Genomic DNA, 22889 nt, shown 5'->3' on the forward strand with positions numbered 1-22889 from the left:
GACGTGCTTTATGACGTGACTGGCTGGACTTTTTTTTAAAGAAAACAAAGGGGCCAAGTGTCTGATTTCGTTCTTAAAGCAAAACAATCTACAAAGACCTTGGACAACACGTGATAAGCGCTTGTCGTGTTGATCTTGATATTGCTGGATTCGAATCAACATCCATCACCTCCAATAGGTTCGTTCTCATGGTTTCAGTGTTACTTTCTTGTTTCCCGTTTTTCCTTTTTTATTTTTGTTTTATTCTCGCTCGAATATTCAAGATTCTCTTTTGGATTTGTGTCTCAGTCGTAGATGTATTTGATATTTCGTTGCATTTCACTGTAATTGCCTTCAAAGCTTCGGCTTTCCTTCGTTTACTTTCTGGTAACTATGACTTTAAAAGTACCACTGGACACTATTTTATAATACAGTAAAACCTCCCTTAACGGACACCTCTCAATAGCGGACACCTCTATAATACGGACAGAGTTTTTTGTCCCGGCAAATTTATATGTTCTCTTATGGAACAAAACCCTCCCTTTAACGGACACTCTCAGATACGGACGCGGACAGTCCTTTTTTCCCCCAAACTTTCAATAACCTCTTCATAACGGACAGGAATTATTCTCGGTTCCGTAATATATTACAGTATACAGAAAAGTCTTTTCCCCACAAGTGTATCTATCATGAGTCTAAACCTGGTGAACTATCAAACAGAACAGCTTCAAGCCTTCTTTCTTTATGCCTGCAATAAACTGCTTTCTGATGGATATCCTAGAAAATCTTCAATAAGTAATAACACTCATGCAGGTCAGTCGTAAGGCCAAGAATTCTACGCGAAAGATCTTCCCTTCCCTAACAAATTTAGCCGTTTTTCATCTGGGCCTTGCATCTTTCCCGACAATTTCTTAAATAACAAAATAATGTTTGTTTTACAATAACATTTTCAACGAGCAATGTTTCCTCTCTTACTTTTTTGGAAAAGTAACATTTTTCTTTTACTTATGACACTGGAACAAGTCTGGGTTTGGGGTTTTCCAGGCTTTCTTTTCACTTTCACTAAGAGAATATTCTTTGTGATTGGGACTGGGTCAATAAACATATGCACTTCCAATAACTTGCCTTTTCATCCAAAGAACGAATATATTAACACATTCCATAGTCATGACATTATTTAACAGAAATGAATTTCTCCTTCATCCCTCCCAGTAATTTAAATGCGTACTAAATAGAATATTTTCATATTGAATTTTACGTATCTACGCTCATACATAATGCAGTTACTGTATATTACTGCATACAATTACCATTGTGAAAAATTACATTTGTGTAACCTCTCTGTAACGGACACCTCTCAATAGCGGACAAAAATTCATGTCCCATTAGTGTCCGTTATTCAGAGGTTTCACTGTATCCACAAATGCACTTTGATTGAAACCGTCGTTGCTACTTGCCCCTTCCATGCTGTTTAGGATACTACGCCATAGGTTAAAAACAACGAAATGACCGCGCGACGTATGGGAGAAATGAGTAATCACTTCTTTTATTGATACGACTCACTGCTACGCGCAGAGGAAACGCGAGTAAACGTTCATAAATCTGGAGCAGTCTAGACCTGAGTAGTGGCTTGTTTTATTGATACGAAATTGAGGGAGGAGATTACTCCAGCTGCAGTTACTCCGATTTTCGATCAAGATTTCTCAGGAGTAGTTACTTATTTTTATTGATATCATCCATTATTTTTTTAAAAAAAGATCAAGAGGATAGGCTATATGTACTAATATGGGTAGTTTGTTTTTGTAAATGCCATGTTTAGTGTTTGGGTTTTGTATGCTATTATTTTTTTTTCCTTTGCATTCAAAGAGTCGATGACCAATCCGGGGATTTTTCAGATAAATTTGTCTTAAATAAAGCAACCGTTACCTTTCTGTTGTGAAATAAACTAGAACATTAATAAATCATATATATCTTTATTTTCAGGCCTGTTACTAAGGCAAGCAGCACGACTGTAGTTTCAGAACCAGTTGTTGGGCCCGGTCTATACAAGGTTGTAGGCACTCAGCCTGTTGACGTAGCTGCACATCTGAAATTACTGGGTGAAAGCTTAACGATTATTGGAGAACGGCTGAAAGAGCACGAGGTAAATTTCAGCAAAATAATAATAAATCGAAGATTTAGTATACGACTAAAGAGGGTATAAAATGGTTAAGTGTCAAAAAAACAAGACACGTGAACCCCAATTAGATAGAAACGTCTAAGATATGTGTACGCACATATATGTGAATGAAGGAAATTCCGACTCGGGAATGCCGGAAACTCGAGTTTAATTCCCGGTCCAGTAGAACATTTTCGCTCCTTAAATTTGTGTATATAGTTTGTATGATGACTGTATTATATGGCACCTGAACATTACCGCAGATAGTCTCTCTTTGTACCAACTTCATGATTGATATATAGCTCTCTACACTGTTTTGGTAGTGTCAGCCGTTTCGATTGTATTGTGTGTAATGTCGCTATTTTCTCCCATAGCCTTTTGTTTGTTTGTTTCTCTTCTTCACTTCGTCATTTCTCAGTTTATTAACAAGGAAAACTTTAGGCTAAATATTGGATATAAAAATTTAGGCCAAAGATTGGATATAAGGCCTGAATTAAGGTATTAAGATATTAAATAATTAATTTTCAAAAACATAGCAGCTTATCCTGTAGACTCGGTTATTTCTCTAAGAGTTTGCAGCATAAGTAATGCATTTCTGAAAATATTACATTTAGTGTCTTTTATATTTTCCAACTTCAATAAGATTTGTTTCTCGGTAGAATTACACATATCCTTACTATATATATAAAATTTCGTCCAGTGGCTATAAATAAGAAACAACTGGAGATAAAGGAATGAAACAGGAACAGAAAGGGAAATATCGTAGGGTGCTTTGAATGGAGAGAGTTTTTCGCATATGATCCCCTATCATGGAGCGCTGGGGTCCTTGGAAATTTTAAATGGAAAGGTGTGTCATTTGATATACTGTTGAAAAAATCTTGAAAAAACAAACTACTTTTGTGGGAAAAAATATTTCGTGTGGGATACCGTTTATGAAGTTACCACCATTTAAAGAAAAGTTCTTCCCCACAGTGCTTATATTGTAAGTCATAAACGGCTGAAGATAAAAAAATACGAAACAAAAAGTTAAACAGGGAAATGTCAGGGTGTATTGATGGAGAATATTCCACAGGGTCCCGCAACAGTTTTAAATGGCCTCACATTTAAATGATGGCTATTTCCTAAACGGTGCCCCCTACATGATTTTTTTGTTTACTACAAAAGTTGTTTTGTTTGATCATGATCTTTGTAATGATGTATTAAATGGCATATTTCTCATTTTTGAATGACATCTCCCCCAGCCCCACCATAGGGAGCCCTGTGGGGAAAAAACAGTATTCTTTATTCAGTACACCCTATGACATTTACCAATGTTTTTTTTTTTTCATCCTTTTATCTCCAGTTGTTTTTGATTTATAGGCATTGGACAAAGTTACAGACAGAGGCGCATATATATATATATATATATATATATATATATATATATATATACAGGGTGTCCAATATACAATGCAACCCGGAGTTTGGGATAGTAGAACTTTTGAACCTGAAACGTTACACAAATAATAGTTATAGCAAAATGAAGCTTTGTTCATGCATATATTTTTAAACTAGGAAGCAACGATTGAAGTACACTAAGAACCACATAGTGTTGCCAGATGTAACTAAAGGTGTAAATCAATTTTTTGCAAAACCTGTAAATTGACTCATAACTCATACGTATGGATGTTCTGTCGTTAATTTTCAGTTTGTTTAGTTGGAGTAGCTTGGAAACTATGGATCAGAAAAAAGAATTTTCATTTCCACCGATAACTAATCGGATGAGGCCTCTGTAAGGGGGAACTAGGGAAATCGTAGTTTTCATAAATTAACACTCTGAATTGGTAACCCTGCTGATGTTTCAGTGCATCAAAAGGTGTGTTAAGGATCTGTTTACATTATGCAATTCCTGAAAACAATGAAAAAGAAACTTTGAAATTATCATGATAAAACTTACTTACATGCACCCGGCAACACCGTTCAATCGTTGCTTCCTAGTTTAAAAATATATGCATGAACAAAGCTTAATTTTGGTATAACCATTATTTGTGTATCCCTTCAGATTCAAAAGTTTTACTATCCCAAACTCCGGGTTGCATTGTATATTGGACACCCTGTATCTATCTATCAATCTATATATATATATATATGCGTCTTCACAATTCATATTTCGGTATTAATGTGTGAAATTATATTCCTTTTATTTTATGGGAAAATATTGTTGTTTTAAACAGAGAAACAAGAATAAAGATGAACACTGTTTAGTATTACCATGGATAAAACATTAATAATGTATAGTTTTCGTAGGATTATTGTTGACAATACAAATACGTCTCTTGGATATTAAACAATTTGGAATGTCAAAAATTGTGAATGTTTGTATTTCGTAAGTTCCTGTTCCTTTCTTTCAGGGGCAGATTGCTGTTTCTGGAAGTTTGTCAGTGTTGCTCGATTCGTTGTTGTGTGCTCTTGGGCCGTTGCTTTGTCTCACTCAACAAGTTCCAGAAACAAATGCTTGCTCGCCGGAAGTTTTAAGCAAAATACTCGATAATACTGCGTACATCATGCCTGGTCTTTAGCGTTAGTCATAGTGTTAATTGTATTATAAAATACCGACTCCTCAATATTATAAAATACCGACTTGTCATAAAAATGTGTAAGAATATCTTGTATGCTTTTGTATACCAATAAAATTACAAACCTTGTAAGGTACATCTTTGTTTATATAACAAGAGGCATAAGCGACGAAACATTCTTTCTTTCATTTGGAGATGTACCCATTGATGAAAAATGTTGATTTCGAAATAGTAACAATAAATAATTATTATCGCAGTTTCAACGAATATATTTTACATTTTCTTCTTTAGTTAGAACTACAATACCACGATGATGATAACATTATATTCAAACACAGGTCGTGGTAAATACTAAACTTTAAACAGGTAAGTAAATGGAGCTGACTAACGTGCAAGAATAAAACTGTTCTAGGAATGGGCTCTGTGCTTCTACTAAATAAGTTGCCAAAAGTTTAGCGTACATGCTTTCGGCGTAGAGATAGGGTTCAATTCCTGATGAGAGGTCATATGGTTCGGATTCCACGTTAAGTGTTGTGGAGTCACGTCTCAAAATAACTTCGGTGATGAAAGGGTACGTTAAACCACTAATCAACCTATTAACTAATACTTTATTTCACACGATTGCAATGGAAGAAACCAACGCTGTAATGTCTAGTTCGCAGCCTGAGGCACTAGCATCATACATGGATATCAAGAGTACTCAGATAGTCACCAGTACTTCCAAACTATTTCGGTACCTTACTACCTGTTACCACCGACATTAATTTAATTACGAGGGTTATTCAATATGTTTTGCCTCAAACCCTCTAATTTTTGTATTAATTATTGTACGTGAATAATTTTGCCCTGAAACGAAAGCTCGAAACTTATGCTTTCCGAGAAGTCTTTCACTTATCAATATAGTCCCAACGGCACTGACAGGAGTACCTCCGACACACGAAGTTCTCGTGTCAAAATAATAGTCTGCAGTAGATAGTCGAGAACTTTCCACCGGTACAGTGGTGTGTGTATACATTAAAGCTACATTTATTTAACGTTTAAGAGCTTTGTTCCATGTATTTTACCCTGATTCACGTTGTAAATAGAATTCCCCCATGAAAATTGACTAAACCCAAGTTTTGATAGTTAATACCTCGAAAACCGAAAGTTTCCACAGGAAAATAATATTACACATGCTTACTAAGAAGGACAAGGTTCACCTATCCACGAAGTCGAATGAGTTATGTAGATTGCATACAGTATATAACAGTTCTTGTTTGTTTGTTGTTGTTGTTGTTGTTTTTTTTTTTTTTTTTTCTATTCTATTAGGAAAAATCAAATGAAACTTCTAAATAAACTAGACAAACAGGTTGCACTTTTTTTTATATACAACGAACTATTTGGTAGGTAAATAAACATTGAAACGAATTGAAATACCGATCACTAGACAGACAGCACCGACAAGAAATGTACAGAATACTTCTACATAGCCTCTGTTAAAATTCTAGTTTTATCGGCCGCGCAAGTAACAACCAATCACATTCAGGGATGTCGAGAAAGAGTGACTCTGCCATCGCGGTTTCTCTTCATGCCATAATTAGAGAAAAGAGAATGCTGCTTTAGAGGGGAAGATAGAGGAAGAACTAGAAAAATGTAATAAATATATTGAGTTGCGTTAATCAACTACGATAGTATATCAAAAAAGTGAACGCGTTTCTCAAATATACGAGGTCTGTCCAGAAAGAAATCGAACTTCCTAAATATAATGGTACTTACAAAATTTGTGGAAGTTATTCAGATTTATCTCTTTCAAAATAGTCTGCTCCACTATTAATTCATCGCTTCCAGCGCGTCTTCCACTGTTGGAACGCACTTTTTGGAGTTGCGACTTTTTAAAAATCGTTTCAAGGGTTTGGATACTGCGACCTTTCAGGATAAGCTTCAATTTGGGGAATGGAAACAAACAAAAAAAAAAAAGTTTGCAGATGCCAAATCAAGTGAGCAGGATGGTTAGGGTAGCACAGTCGTTTTTCTCTGCCCTAATGAGGAGCGCTGAATAGCTAGAACCATCGTCATGGTACAGCATCTATGTTTCATTTCTCCAAGGTTAGGTCTCTCTTTCACACAGCCTTCCTCAAACGCCTCACCATTTGCAAATAATACTTTGTTGGTTTGAAAACGTGGGAGTATGAATAATAATAATAATAAAAACCCACTAAAATCAAAGAAAATAATAAGCATCACTTTAATATTGAAGCAACTTTGATGTATTTTTTAGGTCTCGGTAAAGATTTTTCCACCCATTGGAATGAATGCACCTTTGTTTCAGCGTCATAGTCATAGATCCGAATTTCGTCATCTGTTACGATGTTTCCCGAAAAGTTATCCATCGTCTTCGTTTCCACGATTTAAAAGATCTTCATAGAAAGCTGTGGATAGAATTTTGCAGTAACACAATGGTTGTTTTTCAACTAAGGTCACATGGCAAGCCGATTTACTAATTTCTACTTCCTCAGCTGTTTTTTCGTGCAATATCGCGCATTTTCTCAACATGAACTTCACTTCATGATGTTGATGGGCGTCTGGGTTTTGCCTCGTCTTTGACGGATGTTCTTCCTATTTGAAACGATTAAACCACTCGTAACACTTCCTCGTCATATAGTTCCTGCAACATTTTCAAAGTTTCTGTAAATGTCTTGTTCAGCTTTATGCGCACACACTGCTTCTCCAAAATCTTAATTTTCATACCACAGTCACCACACGCACGGAAAAAAAGCATCATTCCAACACACAGTCTCACAGTGACACAAGGCAGGATGATGCAATTACCGTTAAAATGCTTGGGAAGAATCCCACTATGCGGCGCTTACAAGCAGAAGGTGAAGGACAGTTTCGTTGATCGTATGAAAATTTGGTTTCTTTCTGGACAAATTTGTAATTCAAAAGCATCCTAGAACACTTTCCTTTTTGCTGACGTGTCAGTAGTACATCTGTGGTGTACACAATGGGCGCCAAAGAGTTCCATAGTTAACATGCCGCGCGATGCAATGGGTATTACTTGGGCAGAAGCATCATTCAGTCTACCGTGATGTCGCGACACTACACTAACGAGGCGAATGGATTGTGATGGTCTTCAGCACTTTTTGGAGATAGTGATGACTATGCGTGTCCACAGACCGATAATATCTAGTGTGTTTTCGCTCTTCTAATACAGGATTCACACCTAGAATTTTGGAGTGGAGAACAATTAACCACTGATCACGCTCGCCTTTAAACTTCATTCAAGGGCGTATGACTACATCTTATTTTCATGACGTCATCAATTCTCTCCTCCAATCTTATCTTGACATTGAGAGACCCTATTTTTCGATAGGATAACACGTGTCCCCGTAACATCAGAACATTCCAGCGTACTATATGTGGTATATTCCTTTGACCTTGGCCAGTTGTCTACGGACGTAAGCCCTATCAAGTATGTGTTTGTCATGGTATACGTATGACAAACGTATGACCGGATACCTGCCCTAACTTTATACCAGATCCGCAAATTCCTATTGGGTGTTCTTAAATTCATTTCACTAGAATAGACATATTTACATGAGGGAAACAGGAAAAATGGCGAAATACTGCGTTTTCGAGCTACAAATGATTTACTTTCAATATAGACGAAACAACAAACCAAAAAACATTGCTTGTAGCTCGGGCCAGTCATTTATTAAGAGAAAACCTCACTATAGCGTACTTGGATATGCTGTTTCATTTTATTTATTAAACTTCTACGTAGGGTAAGAAGTAAAACTTATTCCAAGTTTCAATAATACTGTTCTTCAAAGGTTTCTCCACTTTTAACCATATGCATATGTCTACTCTATTGTAATGTCCATTTACCTTTAGTCTTATAAATTTTTCTAGCCTTGAGCAAACCACTCTCCTCATTGACGGGGATCACCTGTATTTTTAAAAAAACTTGTTAGCTTTAGTATAGGTAAATCTTATTTCAAATCAAATTATATGTTCTTTTTTAAAAAACAATTAAGAAATTTTGCTATTTTTTATTCAACTCTTCGTTTTTTAACAATGTATCAAGTTAAAGATTTTCCAAAAAGATGAAGGAACATTTTTAATTGCTTTATATTACACAAACTAGAAATTACATACGTTCACTTGTACGTAAAAAAGCAAACTAGTACTACATTCAATACACATTTAGCGGTGTACAGAACACTATAAGAACAAATGGAGGGCATCGTAGCTTACCTCTGGTAGGAGAGATCCCTGGTTTAATTTAGATATATGAGTTTATAATTGGCAGAACCTTTTCTTCTTCAGGAATCTCTGGTTTTGCTTTCTTAATCTTCGTTCTATCATTTTTTTCTCTTTACATTAGATTAATGAGAATTACACTATTCTGATGTAATTATCACTAAAAATATTGTAAGAGTTAGATGATAACAACAGATCTAAACAACTTTGTATAATAAACGCCCTATAAAAGTAGCATGACTTCTGAAACTAGGAAAATAACAGCTATTTTAATATTCTGTATATACAATATTCTTTTCATCTGACTTTTTGACTTGTAAATAATTCATTCTGTCGATGAGAGTTCATACACAATTCAGTGAGCACTCATTTCCGTAAAATCGATTCATTTAATATAAATGAGTACAACATTAATTACGTATTCTTAATATAAGAAACACTAATAGTATGTTTCTTTTTTTTTTTTTTTCGTTTGAACTTATTCCACTAAACATCCAAAAATGAATCAAAATTCAATAACCAATCATACGCATTCAGCCAATAATCATACTCTCCTCTAACGGAGGAATGCTGTTTACTGAGATTCCTATGTTGAAGCGCCATGTGGTATTTTTGTTTCGCATATTTATGCTGTATTTTAAGAATTTCCATTTTATGCTTATGATATTCTGTGAGGTACGCTTGTTCTCTCTTACAATTCGCGATCCTGTAATAAAATAAAGAAAAAATATTATTTTAGAAATCATTCTATTTGTAAGTGAGTAAATGTTTATATTTTACTAGAACAAAAGACTAAAGAACAGCAGCACTAAGTGAAATCAAGAATATGTATGTATAGTATGTATCAGATATCTTGCATAAGCGGTTCATTGTTTCCAAGAAACGTCCACATTGTCAATTGTTTCGAAGTTATTAACAATGAATTTAAATCAAATTTGTTCATAAAGAATAAAGAAATTTAAAAAATGAAATAATAGATCAACGGAATAATACAGTAAATCCTTTTAAACGTAAAAAGAAGTTGTAAAAAAGGTACTCATTTCTTCAATTGTAAATAAAAAATTAAATCTTTCAGTTTTACGTCGCACCAGTAAACGAGGCTGATGATTAACCCTTTGACGGAGTTTGACACAAAAATTATGTCATACTCATCTGATCTCGATTAACATGTTCTGGAAAGTCACTCCTTCACTAAAACTCCTTTTTTACTTTATATTTTGAAGGTTCAAGCAAACAAAGCAAGCTGTCTACCTTTAGCTGCGACGGGAATGCAAGCTCATGATGTCACATTTAAATTGACAGATGCACGTGCGTGAATACATTCGTTTCTTTTCTTCCCACATAAGGGGCAAAAGTATGTTTGTGACAGACTTATGAACATAGATTAGAAAATGACCCTTATCAGCTCCTTTTCCAAACCCCTATTTATCCATAGAAATCACAAAGTTCTATCTTCGCAGTTCAGGCGTGGTTGAAATAAAGAGCTTTTGGCAGTGCACCTGTATAGATGCTTGGATAATTATGTACGAGTTACCGTGTTTGATGTTTTGGTGATAGGTTAAAAAAAAAAGTACATTTTGAAGCTAGGTTTTGCATGAGCAGGTTTTTTTTTTTTTTTTTTTTTTTTTTCACTGCGAGGAAGTTCTGTTTGCTTTTTTGAAGCTGCTCTTTTTTGTGGAAAGGGAATTGATTGAAAACATCTTGAGGACTTGGCGTGGTTAATTTATAAGAAAGATTGACGTGCAGTTTCTTAGTGCAAAAGTATCTCTTCGGAAGTAATTATGGCATTTCTTTCCTGATCCGACATTCTTGAGACTCTGGAAGGATTTGATATGAATGAGGAGAAAATGGAAGAAGGATCGAATAGTGAAAGTTTAGTGGTGAGATAGAAGGGGATAGAAGTGAATGATGGCGGTGAGGAAGTTGTGTCTAATGATGATAATGCGGAAGTGCATATGAAGGGTACGGGTAAAAAACAAGGAATGTCCATGTATGTGCTTTTTCGGGTGCTTTGTTCTATCTGTTGGTGACTCTTGGCACTATTTGACTATCTATGCCATGCATGCGTAGATGTAGAAATGTTCATGTAAAAAGTGGCAAAAGATTTTATAACCCTATTCTTTGTACGCGGTTTTCAATATTAACATGCCGTTTTCTCGAAAATGTAGTTTTGTGACATTCCTTGTTTTTTTCCCTTACCCTTCATATGTCCGTGGAAGAAAGTGGAGACGAGTCTGACGATTCTGTTCAACCAGTATGCAGGCTCCTCCACCTGCAAACCGCTTGAAAATTGATCAGGGACTGGACAGAATGTTGTAATTCCTAATGTTCCCCCCGGTTTGGCATATGAGTTATAAATGGATAGGAGTATTTTTTAAGGCATATTGTATCCGGTACCTGCAGGCAGTGTCGATCCAAGGGTGCAAAATTTTCTGAAAGGGATTTTTTACAACGGAAATTTCACGAATTATCTCAAATTTCCTTTTTTGCGTTGAAGATTTGTTTCATTCTGAAAAGAATTATGTACGAACCATGATATCGGACGAACAGTGCTAAAACAGTAGATATTCAACTGAAAGTCTGCATTTTTCCTTAAACGCTACTTTGTCAAATAGTTAATGAAAGTGAATGATAACGAAAGGAACTGATAGAATGAGAATATGGGAGGGAACGGGAGAACTCCGAGAAAATCCACGGACGAACTGCTAAAGAGTTCAACCACAACGACCATTTTACGTAAATACCAGAAAAGTTATCAGCAAATATACGCTTCACAACAATGGGTTCGGCTACAAGTGCTGTTACATTTTCCGCCTATTAATAAAATATACACAACATCGAACGAAATCTCAATGATATGATAACTGTTGGGAAGACAGAAGCCGAGTTTGCGTGGACAGTATAAAAAATGTTACCACAGGGCTGTCAAAAAGTGGAAACTCATTTACTGCAGGAAGTAACACTAAGTTGAGTTGAGTTGATTTTAGTTTAGCGTTCCTTTCAGCAGCGAGGCTATATGAGACGTGGACCTACTGATTAACGTGGAATCCGAACCACATGAGCTTCCACCGGGAATCGAACCCGGGTCTCCCACGCCAAAGGTAACACTAGGTTGAAGAACACATGTTGAATTTTCTCAGATGGGTAAGTTAAAATATTCATTGTCAAATTTCTTTCTTTAGTCCTGTAAAATAATGGCAACAGTATTTATACTGGAAATTAAATGGGATAATGTACAAAAACGAGTATGCGAACTATTCTCTCGTTTCTTTTATACGTAAACGAAGAAGTCTTCGATCTCCAAATCAAAATCAAACCGAACAAATAATTTACGGTGTGCTATAAGAAACAATCATTATAGCAGATAAACGTAACATACTGTAAAGCTGTGGTGATTTTCATTAAGTTTTATAATAAATGCCTTGAAAGCTGCTAAATATATATATATATATATATATATATAAAGAAAGAAAAATCCTGCAAAAACTGGAAACGAAATGAAACTTTTCAAGTTTTACGGCCCACGATTATACCCTTTAGGCTACAGAAGACGAATGATTAATGAAAGAAATTGTGAAAAGATTGGTGGAATGAAAATGTGGAAAAATCCGAGAAAACCAATGAATACGATGCAGCCCACCATTAACTCCCGTGCCCCTGGATCGAACCAAGGACTCCTTGCACCAGAAATGTGCGCTCTACCACTGAGTCACTGTTCCCCTCCTACAAAAATTATAATACATGATTAGTAAATATATATGTTCATCGGAAATATATCTTTCGTTCATTCAAACCATACTTTAACACTATGGGTACTAAGCAGTGAATAATGCACTGCCAGACACTATTATTAGAAAAATACGACAAACACTCGAAATAAATGCATTTCACTCACACCAATAAAAGTACGACACTTTTAACATTTTTAATGCGTTAATAAAATTCCAACATGTCACACTACAATATATTACTATTAGGTACTTGGTGTTCGGAAACACCAAAACACTTTGGGACATGAAAATCTGGAAAGAAAATATGACTGTGTCATTTCTGACTTACAGCCAGCCGAAAATAGGCCGGAACAATACAAAAAAGGTCATAACTTGAGAAGGAAATGTCAGATGAAGGTCGAGTAAGAGAATAGTCATTATTTTGAGTCTAGATTCCATTAGTGTACCAGTGGATTTGGAATGTGCGCCAGTTTTCAGTTCCTAATGTATAATTTTTCGTTTTTTAGATGATCTTACGAATTCCCTTCTTTACTTTAATGTTAATTCTGTAGTCGGCTCTGTTCGACATTCACTGACACATTAATAGTATTAATGAATCTTGACTCAAAACAAACATTATTTTCTTTGATCCTGTAGGTGCAAGAAATGAACAATAATTGTATAATGGCAAGAAAGGCCTTGTTTAGAGTGCCACTGAATTTATTTGTTAAAAAGACAAATGAATAATTATTGATTTTAAATGGACAATGTTTGTTGCTTGATGGTTACGAAGTTGTGATATAAGATGATATAGTACGTTGAATGTTTAGTGGAAGAATTGAGTATCTCAAGTGTCAAAAAGAACGATAGAGTTACAGTTGTAAGTTGATGCAAGGAATTATATGTAAAGAGTATGGAATAAATAAGTATGATTGGAAATACTGTTGATTCTACATGGTAATAGTGATACGTATGAAGGCTTATGCAACTGGTTGTATGAGTTAATGATATTAGAGTAATTTCAGAAGTCTAATCTGAAATAGTATCTTTTCGGAACGTACGTAACCTAATTTAAGTAGTAACAATTGGCGACGAGCGTTATAAAAGAATCCACGAAATACAGGATGGCAGAACACAAGTCAGTATCATATTTTGAACCGCTAGATGTAGACGAACCTGATGTGGAAACATATATTGAACGATATGAACAATATTGTTTGGCTAATGATGTACCATCAAAGAAAAAAGTATGCATTTTGTTATCATTGATAGGAAGCTCGGTATATAAGATACTGAAAGAGTTGGTAGCACCAAAAAGAGTTCCAGAATTGAACTATGATACTATTAAAGAGCTTCTTGTTACACATTTCCAGCAAACATCAAATTTCATAGTGGAAAGATATAAATTCCATAATATGGAACAACAACCTGGTCAACTGTGTCAAGATTATATACTCCAATTTAAAAAGCAGGCCAACCGGTGTAACTTTGGACAATTCAGAGAAGATGCCCTGAGAGACCAGATAGTTTCCGGAATAGCAAGTGAGGTCACTCGGAAGATGGTGTTATCTACCAAAGAATTAACCATGAACACGGCTATAGAGATTGCCAACCAAATAGAATTATTAGGAAAAAAAGTTACAGTATTTTATAGTATTGATACGAGGTTAGGGCAACTAAAAAGAACAACCAATCAGCTTCCGGATTCAAGATTAGAACCACAGCGCTCAACAACAAATCGTACGGTTCAATATAACACCAATTTTGCCGGAAAGTCCATAAAGCAGAACTATGGATGTGTAGCTTGTGGAAGACATGTAACGTACCAATGCCCAGCGAGAGATGTACAATGTAGGAATTGTAATGAATATCATCATTTCGCCAGGTGTTGTCCTAAAAGAGAGAGGAATGTTAACAAAAGAAGACTTAATCAGATGCCAAAGGAACAATTTCTGCAGAAGGAAGATAAGCACACTTTTATTATGGAAGACTTCCAACAAGCGTTAGATGGTTTGGTATCCAATGAAGAAGAAGAACAAGAAGAAAACCTTACTTCAATGGATGATTTCATGCTGAATTCTTACTATGAGGTCAAGACAGAATCAAGATTAAGTATCGATGAAAGTAGAGAAATTCAAATAGTAAGCAGAGGATCAGAGGAAATATATGAGGATACATCTAGACAAGGGCATAGCAAGCAACATAAAATGAACGAACACTCACAACACTATGAGTACGACTCGGATCAGATCCTACATTTTATGACCCTTTATTTTATCGTTTCGACTGATTTTCGGTAGGCTATAGCTCCGAAATGACGCATCTGTGATCCATAATAATATCTTTTTTTTTTTTTTTTTTTTTTTTTTTTTTTTTTTTTTTCGTATGACGATTTATTCGTACGATTTCATTTTTTCGGATTTATTTCCCGAAGTAAACTGGTGGTCTCTCCGAACACCCTGTGTGCATATATATAAAATTAAAGTATAAGACAAAGATCATACCTTTCTTTTGTGTCTTTTATATTAGTTAGAAATTTCATTTCATTAGCTGCATCCTGAATAGTGAACGTTGATGACTTACTTTTTGAGGAACTCGATTCTTCCGTAGGGACATTTTTCTACGAAAAAAATGAAAACAGAATCTTTAGAAAGTATTTTACTATACACATTTAACACAGCATTATCTAAACCAGTGGTAACCAATTTATAATGTAGTGCAGGATAGGATAAAATAAGAACCGTATTTGGAATCATTTTCCATATCCCTTAGTCCCATTAAGGCGATGAATCACTGAATGTGAGTAAGTCATACATTTTCTGAATCTTTCTTCTATTCTTCGTGCTCTGTTTGCTGTTTCCTATGTCTAGGTCAATTGGGGCTTGAGCCATAAACATTTGAAAATAACTCTATGAAATTGCATTTTTCTAAAAACCGGTTGGATACCTTACAGAATAGGCTTGGTAACCAAAAGGATTTTTTTAAAAGCAAATTTAGCTTTTGGTATGTTATAATAGCCAACTATGCTCTTCCTATTACGTATGGAATAAAAAAGGAACGAATCTACATTTTTTGTAGCTCATATGAAACATTCGTGAGCAGGCTGCAATTTGGTTATTATTAATCTAAACATGAACTATACAAAAATGTATGGCATCTAAAAACTTCTCTCAAAATTACATTTAACCTCACGAAACTTGCTAGCTCCTGAACCTCAACCTTATTTCCTAAATTCCTCAACCTCTCTAAACTTTATATTCCTTTTCATTCTCTTAACCTTAATCTCATGAGATTTCCAATCTGCACTCTGGAAAGTTCTGAATGAAGGCGTGTTGTAACCTACTTATCTAGTTAGAGTAGGAGGAATAAGACAGACAATTCTTTGTTCTGTGATTCTACAGACTTCTATAAATGGCGTAAGGAAAACTGGAAATTAAAGAACTAGAGAGAATAGATATGCTGAAAATTACGGTTAGGGATACTTCGTATGTAGCAACTGAGTAGTCGTGTCTTTATTAGACTGATAGTCACTCACACCATCAAATTCCTTCATATAAAAAACTCTGACTTCTTAGTGTGAAAACAGTGCGAGCAGTTTACTTTGCCTTTCACTTTACAATTCATCTTGCAAAACTGCTCAGTAAGATCAGCACATGTACGTATAGCACATAACTACGGACACGAGTTTCTCGCACTAAGAATCTGAAAATTTCGTGAATCGTTTTTCATATTTCGCGTTTTGTCGCATTTTCCAAATAAAGTTTCACATTTTGTGGAAAAGATATTCCCTGACATTTTTCAAATTGTTCCTTTTATTCATATATCACTACAGAAATAAATCATTAATTACCTAAAAACAAAATACACTGAATATTTCACTTGACATTGTAAGTTTCACTTATAGAAAATCAAGAATTAAACAAAACCATGTTACATGTTTCCACATTTTCCTCCTCCATTGTTGTACGTTTGTCACTTATAACCAATCCATGCCACTGGCTAGTTAATTAAAACGGCTCCTCCCCATCCAACTGCGATAGTGATAGCTAACGCGCAACATGTTCTCTGTAGTCATGTCCAAATCACCCAAAATGCACCATTCATGCCACGTTCTACCGTTCTGTCAGCGGAAGACTGGCGTTTTTAAATTGATGAAAACTTATGTTTAGTATTTCGCGTTATATCGCGTATTATTAGAAATTTCGCGCAAAACTGCCAATTTTGCGTTTTATCGTGCAACGGAAACCAATGGAAATACACATAAAATATCATAAAACGTCAAGAAATTGAAAATTACTTAATTCTGACGCATTTCGTTTTATCGTGCATTGCGAAAAACTGTGCCTCTACGCATAACACATGTTCAAACATCCTCTCCTGACAGTTCACTTCGCCATGAAATTCGCACTTTTGCTAGATTCAAATACATTTGTCTTTATTAATAGTCATAAGAAAATTTCTGGGGACGCACATATCTCAGTAAGCTAACAGCTAGCTAAGGACATTCCTTGGAGGTAGTTGAGTGCCTGTCTTTTTATGTTCCGTGCAACAGAAGTTACGCGAGAACAAGAAAGAAAACTTAACGAAATTATTCGGTGATCCTCAACGTTTCATTGGACTAACTGCTACAGTAACTAAATGCACTCATTGGAGATAAACGGACAATTATCTGTTCTACCGTTAAGAAAGCGAATTCATGTGAATTTTCTGGTAAACTCCTACCTTAACTTGGGAAAAAATATGAACAGGAAAATGTACTACATATTTTTTTCTTTTCAAAATGTTTTTTAATCAATTTTTTCCTTTTTAATTTTTTAAAACAAAATCTGCTAAATTGAGTAATATGGGTATTCTATAAAAACTATTTCTACGGAACAGTTAACTTTGTATTTTCTGTTTATCGTAGTTAAGTGTTCAATTCATCTTTTTCAGAACTAAATTCTGACATAATAATCCACAAAATAAATAAATAAATAAATAAATAAATAAAAAAAATAAACCTATGTCCGACAAATCTTCTATGATTTCTCAAATTAACCACTTATTTCATTTCTATATTATTTGGTAATTGATTTACTTCCTTAATAACTCGACAGTTACTCAAAAAGTTCTACGTAGCAAAAGCAAAAACTATCTTTTTAACTAAATAAATCCAAATTAAATCAATATAACAAAAAAGTCCCATGCATAGCCAGTATGAATATTTTATATTGGACGCGGAAGACAGGAAGGAGGTCGGTCAGGCCTGAAGGTACTACACTGGCATTTTACACGGATTAGTCGAATTTGTGAAAAACTAGAACTATTCCAATCAAATAGGAGATCGTAGAGTTTAAAGCCTAAGCCTTCCGACTGAAAGCTAAGAATGTTAGTGTTTACGTACATGTTTCCGAAAAGCGCGTTCTAGTGCTTTTCTGATTAGTGTAACACATTTTCCTGCTAATAGTTCATGTTTTTATTTTCCCCAATTTAAGGTAGAAGTTTGCCAGAAACTTCAAAACTAATGAAATTTATCTACAATGATGTTATCTACGTATGGCCTAACAACCTTTTACTATTTTGCAGTAATAAAAAAAATGATCAAATTACAGAAATAAGTAAAAGTAAATTAATAAAATAAATGGACACATTTTCTTTTTAAACCTAGTAGTCCCACAAAATATTTCCTAGATTTCGAACAATGTATTTTCATGAACCTCGCAACATTCTATGTAAGTACTAAGTTTAATTTAATCAGTGTTCCGTGCGTTCGATTTCTCCTTCAAGCTACGTTTTTTGTTTACATGAAATCTTGTGTACAATTTGTTCTTCAAAATAGCAGAACATCTGCATTTTATGATTTAGCTTTCACTTTTTTCTCTGATATTTAATAATAAGGTAATCGTATATGTAACCTATTCTGGAAAAATAAACATACTGGACAAATTATAGCTGCGATACCTCGAGCCCAGATAGGCGAGCGACATCCTAAGTAATCGCGATGTAATGTTTCAGAACCTCTTCTCAACGTAACATTACTGAGCTTATTTTTCACACGAGCAGCATAGAATGTGTAGAAAATTTTTCGAAACTTAACAGACGCTAAAGCCGACAAAAGATTAAGGCCAGCCAAATGTCTTTTAGTTGGGTGATATGTGATCAGAACATTGACTCCCATTGCTACTATTTCTGACTTCCTAGACCCCAGTTCAGCCTCAATTCACGTACCTCTAAGTTGAGGGGTGAACAGCGAACATTCTGAACTCCAACAGGATATCAATTTGGACCGGCATGTCCTAAATATAATTATAATATTGAACACTATTATCCGCATTTACTCGATTGTAAGCCAAACTACTACTTTTTTTTTCTAATTTTTCTTGCTTCAAAACTGTCCCTCCGCTTAGAATCGATATCGTTAATACGGTCAGCAAAGTAGACGACATCGTTATTGACATAATAGGAAAAAGGTTTGTAAATATAATGCAGACTTAATAATGCAAAGTAAGAGGCTTTTCTTCTAATTATAGAGGATTTTAGTTTATATTAAAAAATTAAATGTTCATAGCAAGAAAAATAAGTTTCTTTACATAAAATACATGACCATTTAAATAAAATTCATTACCATTTAGTGACTTTTTACCATTTATCAGGAAAAAATATTCCTTATAATTTGTAATTATGCTTCATTAATAAATTTTATTTCTTTTTCTTTTTCTTTTTTTCTTTTTTTTTTTTTTTTTCTCGGGAAGTCGGCTTATAATCAAATAAATATAGGACTTCAATTATAATATTTAATACTTTAGTTTCCTTTACTTACCTCCTCTGTAGAGTTACTTGGAAGTTCAGTCTTGCTTTGATCTACATTTTGTTGGAGACCACTAGCGCTTTTATCGGAACTTGGCATACTTGCTTCTGTTGCAGGATTAGTTGAAAGTTCAACTTTGTCTTGGCTTGATTTTTCTGGAATAACTTCACTTTTCTCATGACTAGCAACAGGCGTAGCAACTGGCAATATTTCCAGTGTCTTGGGTGTTTTATGAATAACTACAATTGAAAGAAAGTAACTATTAAGAACAACTAAGTATTTCATACTCACAAGCTGCAAAATGTATTCAAATCTCTTGGCAGTTTATATATACTAGTAATTGCGCCCAAGCCTTCGGCCCGCTATACACTATACGTTAAAATCGTGCTTAATTCTCTAATTCTTTACATTTAACATTATTTAGTTATCTTGAGATTGCCAAGCAACCACCCCAAAACTCCATATCATATTTTTATGCAATTATTGGAGGACATCGTTATACACAACAATCCCGCAGTAAACAATATTTATTACCGTTAGATAGGCAAGTGAAAGTATACGTAGCGACATCTATTAGGGTGATTGTTGACTATTAGTAATTACTGTCGTGCACTGAGACGTTTGCCTTTTACTATTTAAGGGATTTTCATTATGCCCCTTCTATTTCTACAACCAACATTACACGTCTTAAGCAAGGTTGTATAACATTCCAGGATAGCATGACACAGATTAACATGTTTCCCTTCTTACGGTTTCACGCAACATTTAGATATCTTGATTCATTAGTATTAGGGCGACCATAGGTCCTGTTTTGACCGGGACAGTCCCGTCAGTGGATGTAAAAAAGTATCTGTCCCGTTTTATGCAAGTGAAAGAAATAAATAACAAACACATTACTTTTACTCCTTGTAAAGGAAATAATAATTAATAATAAAAAAGGAGCAAAAATTGAACTGAAATTTCCTACATTTAACATGATCTATAGTTCGTAGTACTGTTCGAAAGGCAGCAGAAGTTTTAGCAGTTGCTTGTGTGTTGAACAAACTTCAACTTGTCTTTCCTTTTTCGTAAGTATCAAATTACTTGACCCCGCCCTGTAACAAAGAGAGAAAAAGGAGGGAAGCTCTGATATCAGGGCGCTGATAAGAACAAAGGTAGGTCTAACAAGCCAGGGTTGTTAATTCAGCACTAGTAGCAATCCTAGCCAAATACCTTTCACTTCTAGCCATTTTATAGCCAATGCAGGTAGAGGAAATCTGAACGCGAAATTTTTTAATGCGAAATCTCTGTTACTGGTACGGGTAAACTTCACAGAGAACTGCAGTGAATTTTATGAAAGACTAGTGAAAATATAGCTATTCAAGAAGATAGGTTCTTCTGAGAAATACTTCTGACATTCTTTAGTTCAAGAGTCAACTTCTCACCCGATATAATATCAAGGATTCGAGCTAGGGCAAAGGAGCAAATGCAGGCATCATCACGTCCTACTATATTATAATCTAAATGCTGTTTATATTTTATAGCGTATATATATTATGCTATATTACAATATAAATGTATTGAGTATTGCGAAAGTAAACAGGAACTAAATTACGCACTGTCCTGTTTCTCATTTCTCATGATTTTTAAAAACCTGGAACCTGTCCCGTTTTCAGCTGAAAATTTTATGGTTTCTCTAACTAGTATTTAGTCGGGAATGTCTATCCTATTGCTGTCGATAGGTTGTATAAAGAATTATAAAAGGTTATAAACTAAGTTGCAATACAACTCCTTATCCTCTTTTATATTACCCGAAATTTTAAACTTAAGAGCCTTGTCACATTTACCCTACATACCGAGGATGGAAACCCAATTTACATTAATTAAATTTTGGTCAATTATAAAAGGTATTCCAACAGCATTTTAATTAATCAACATTACCTAACTTTCAAAATAACAAACGAATATGCGCTTTTCTTCGATCTAAATTAGTGACACATTGGTACCACGTTTAAGTGGAGAAAAGGGGCGATATCCAGAAAAAAATATTTATTCTTTTATTTAAAAAAAGAAAACTTTTAAGAGAGATTCATTAAAAAAATTAGTGAAAAATAAAAAAGCATAATTTTATAAAAGTAAAAACTATAACTGTTTTTAACACGGAAGAGAATTCTTCACAAAACTATTAACAGCCACTGTACAGAAATTTAACAGTTTTTACAGTCGAAAGAAACAGAAGAAATAGGATCTTTGATGGAAATAAATTCGAGCGTCTTCATTAAAAGACACAAAGAAAGCAGTGACCAAGTTTAAAAATATTAAAAATAATATTTTGGCTAAAGTGGAATAGGATACAGGGCTATGACGTAGTTGGGTCAAAGTTATGGTTTGTAATGTGGAAGAGAATTGAGATGGTACATAACGACTTGTCTCAGTCGAGTTGATGTTCAATTCAGTCAGTAATCAGTACGATTCAGACCTATGCATGAGCTGGATCTCACTGCACAGTCTTTTGTGGTTCACAACCAGCGAAGGCCCATCCGTGACCTATAGGGCAGTAACGTATAGCTCCGAACTTTGTCTCATTTAGCTGTATTAAACTTACGGCTGAAGTGTACTTGTGCCTAAGTCACTTTGAGTATACGCGACTTTTACTCGTCGTTATATTTTGATTTAAGGTGTAGGAATGGTTATACTTATGTAAGTATTATAAGTCTTATATTTCCAGTATGCACACCTGATTAATCAAGATATATCAAAAAAGAATTAACTAGGTCGCATTATAACGTTGGCCCAGTGTATTCTAGAGTAGATAGGGAGCTTAATGTTGCTTTCTTTCATAATTCGTCTTTATGGCGAATAAATTTAAATTCACTAATAATTGCTCTAACCCAAGATCTTTGGTACTATATACACCTTTGTAATATATTTTGTAATTAACCTAAAAATGATCAGAAATTTACTACAATAAACATGTATTGGAAATTCCAAATTGATTTGCTTTCATTTGAATGACTAATAGGGAATAATGAATACCTGTAGTATCAATAATTTTAGTTTATGTGTTGGGTTAAATAAATCGTAATAATTTCAACGAATTCTAACATTTCTATTATTTCAAATATTTCTAGATTATGTGTAAGGTTATAAGAAAAGAGAGGACTGACCTAGGTTATGTAGGATTCGAAGATTTCTATTATGTAGAATTGATTAGTGAATTTACACAAGAGGATTCAATAAATGCGTCCTAACTTACAAAATAAGTTAAAACTAAGGAATACCTTCGTAAAGTCTGCCAGTAGCCTAAGAATTTCATGAATGATCACACCGATAAAGAATGGGTTATATCTAAAGTAGATAATTTTAGTATTAAGATTTTTTAAAATTTTTATCAAATCTGTAAGATTACAATACTGTATCTTTTTTATGTACATTTGTACGTTAATCTCACGGATAAATTTACTTTTCCTAATAATTTT

At 34.4% G+C, this 22889-nt stretch overlaps 2 protein-coding genes across 13 annotated transcripts in view; one reads left to right on the top strand and one right to left on the bottom strand.

Annotated features, from left to right (window-relative positions):
• LOC145673172 (uncharacterized) overlaps positions 1 to 4828 on the top strand; it is a 76909-nt gene extending 72081 nt beyond the window's left edge. For all 3 annotated transcript variants that reach the window (XM_081742617.1, XM_081742616.1, XM_081742618.1), the window contains exons 9-10: positions 1963 to 2122; positions 4528 to 4828. In XM_081742617.1, coding sequence (XP_081598743.1) covers positions 1963 to 2122; positions 4528 to 4695 — 328 coding nt within the window. In that variant the 3' untranslated portion in view covers positions 4696 to 4828. The remainder of the gene's footprint in view (positions 1 to 1962; positions 2123 to 4527) is intronic.
• Positions 4829 to 8708: 3880 nt separating this feature from the next.
• The window catches only part of LOC145673174 (uncharacterized), a 159242-nt gene continuing 145061 nt past the window's right edge, over positions 8709 to 22889 (bottom strand). For 9 of the 10 annotated variants that reach the window (XM_081742626.1, XM_081742623.1, XM_081742622.1 and 6 more), the window contains 3 exons: positions 19444 to 19670; positions 15149 to 15264; positions 8709 to 9640 (listed from right to left, as the gene is read on the bottom strand). In XM_081742626.1, coding sequence (XP_081598752.1) covers positions 9421 to 9640; positions 15149 to 15264; positions 19444 to 19670 — 563 coding nt within the window. In that variant the 3' untranslated portion in view covers positions 8709 to 9420. The remainder of the gene's footprint in view (positions 9641 to 15148; positions 15265 to 19443; positions 19671 to 22889) is intronic. The other variant, XM_081742629.1, reaches the window with a different exon arrangement.

The sequence above is a fragment of the Thermobia domestica genome, chromosome 16 (assembly GCF_964235325.1).
Source record: "Thermobia domestica chromosome 16, izTheDome1.hap1.1, whole genome shotgun sequence".
NCBI lineage: Eukaryota > Metazoa > Arthropoda > Insecta > Zygentoma > Lepismatidae > Thermobia > Thermobia domestica.